Here is a 2500-nt window from a genome sequence, read left to right on the forward strand (position 1 = left end):
CTGCTACTGTCGGTCCTCTTCTCTTTATGTATTTCTTTTTTTTTTTTCTTTTTTTTTTGCGTTATCCTTTTTCCGCTTTCATATCCTGATAATGTTTTTCTTATTTGCCTATTTTCTGTTTTAATCTCTTCTTTTTACGCCTCTTTCTCACATTTCCGCTGATATATGAACTTGAAAAAGGCATTGATTACATTTAGTTTGTTTATCCAGCTACCACGGTTACTAGTAATGAATGCTACTGTTACTTAAGTCTTAATTACTAAAGTACCAACTACAGCATTAGCCCATTTCCGCCGAAGACACACGCACTGCCCGCCATGAATTTAGTCTTATCATTTTCTTCACACATAGATGGTTCCTTAAGCGCTTAAGTTCCCAAAGAGTCAGTAGTAAGTAGATCTACCTAACCTTATCTATTTTCCCCTAGGATTTTCGGGAAAAACGTATACAATTTGATTAGTTCGTCTTTAAATTGACGTTCTGATGATGATAATAACGATGGTGGTAAGGATGACAATTATACCATTAGTAATGGCAATTACTAGAAAATTCAGAGGAAGGGGTAAATAGTTGGTAAGTAGGCCTACTAATTGACTCAGTGTCTGTGTCTAAAAATGTTAATGATAATGAAAATATATATCCATTAACAGTTACTACTGTTGATACTAATATCACCATTAGTACTGTTGTTGCTGTAGTTAAAACAACTTGTGATCATTTTTTTTTTGAGCTTGGAACTCCTTGTCTGATGCTGTGGCTACGTTTCTATCTCTCCGAATACTACTTGTTTTAGTGCTATTACAACTACTAATGCTGTAGCAACAACGATTATTACTAGTGCTGCTGCTATTATTACTACTACTAATGACACTACTAGTTTTGATTATAGTAACATCGGAATGATGATGGAGATGATGATAATGATAGTCATACTACTAATGATAATAGTAATGGTAATATCAATAATAGTGACGATGATAATAATCAAAAATAATAATAAAAAAGGTATAATGATACTAATACATACATATATATATATATATATATATATATATATATATATATATATATATATATATATATATATACACATGTGTGTGTGTGTGTGTGTGTGTGTGTGTGTGTGTGTGTGTGTGTGTGTGTGTGTGTGTGTGTGTGTATCTATGGACACATATACTTCCATAAATATACAACACCATGTATACTTCTTACACCAAAAACAATAAATAAATAACCTTTTCCCGAAGCTCATTTGATCAAAGACGCAAATGCTTAACCCTGTCCTTATCACCATCTCGCCGAAGGTCAGGACTTTGATGTGGTTTTGGCTTCCTAGAACAATGGCTTTCGGATTCGTGTTGAATAGGTCGTTATCTCAACTTATTTTTGTGTGATGCATTGTTCCAGTGTTTACGTCTGGATGCGCTCTACTTCAGTCCTTTTGTTAACCGGGCCACTTCGATAACCGCCATGGAAACTGATAAGGGAAAATCATGCGAACTCATTTTCGGTTGCGTAATATGCCGGCGTCGTGGTTATTTTTTGTTTTTTTGTTTTTCGTTTTTGTGTTGTTTTATTGTTTTGTTTTATTGGGGATAGTTAGTTGTGCTTTTATTTTGTTTTATCTATTTATTCTTTTTTTGTCTTATTGGTTATCCTTAATTTATGTTTGATGGAATGGTCATGAATTCTGAAATACTGATGGTTATCTTTCTTTTTCAGATGGATTGGATCTGGACTCCCTCGATCTGGACGCCTTGGATACTCTTGATTACCTCTTCCCTGACCCGCCCACGCCGCCCACGCCCATGAGGCCATCTTCGCCGTTGCCCATGCCGCCCCTCGCAGAGTCCGTCGTGTCGCCGAAGCTCGAACCCCTGGGGCTCCTCGAGGGCGTCGCTGACCTCCCGGAGCTAGACTTGACCGTGCCTGCCCTGGAGGGGCCATGTGCCGTCCAGGGCGGCGAAGTGGCGGCGCTGGAAGGCTTCCAGGTTCCGGTGGAGTTTCCAGGGAAGAAGCTGTCCTTCTCGCAGGATAAAATCAGCTGTTCTCCGCCCGCGGGCTCCCTCCCGCCCATCAACTTGTTCCACCAGCCGGGCCTCCCGCCCTTGGCCGACCTCCCTCCGCCCTCCGTCGACCCGTCTCTGGCCTCGTCGGACCTCTCGGTGGTCGACGTCCCGATGCACGGCGTCGAAAGCTGTCCTCCCTTCGGTATCAACCTGCCTCCTGACATGACGTGGGGGGCGCCAAGGGGAGAGGACGTGGGCGGCGGTGGCCTCTTCTCGCAGCTGCTGGAGGACGAGGTCGAGGAGCCTCCCCGGGTGCTCAACGTTTTCCTGACGGGGCACGACTACACTAACAAAATCGAGGGCATGCATCGGCCGCCTTTCCCGCAATGCCCGCCGCCACGCCCTATGACTTCCCTGCTGGGAGGTGGCCGACTCCCTCCGCCCATTCACCTGCCGCCCCAAGAGGCGCCTCCCCCTCCCCTCCCCTCCCC

The 2500-nt window shown here is 43.7% G+C and overlaps 1 protein-coding gene across 3 annotated transcripts in view; it reads left to right on the forward strand.

Annotated features, from left to right (window-relative positions):
* The window catches only part of LOC122265056 (uncharacterized), a 28045-nt gene that overhangs the window by 21840 nt on the left and 3705 nt on the right, over positions 1 to 2500 (forward strand). For all 3 annotated transcript variants that reach the window (XM_043034207.2, XM_043034206.2, XM_043034208.2), the window contains exon 3: positions 1723 to 2500. This exon is cut by the window's right edge and continues 283 nt beyond it. In XM_043034207.2, coding sequence (XP_042890141.1) covers positions 1723 to 2500 — 778 coding nt within the window. The remainder of the gene's footprint in view (positions 1 to 1722) is intronic.

This window comes from Penaeus japonicus, unplaced genomic scaffold, assembly GCF_977035675.1.
Source record: "Penaeus japonicus unplaced genomic scaffold, GWHDUDI00000001_assembly GWHDUDI00000007, whole genome shotgun sequence".
Lineage (NCBI taxonomy): Eukaryota > Metazoa > Arthropoda > Malacostraca > Decapoda > Penaeidae > Penaeus > Penaeus japonicus.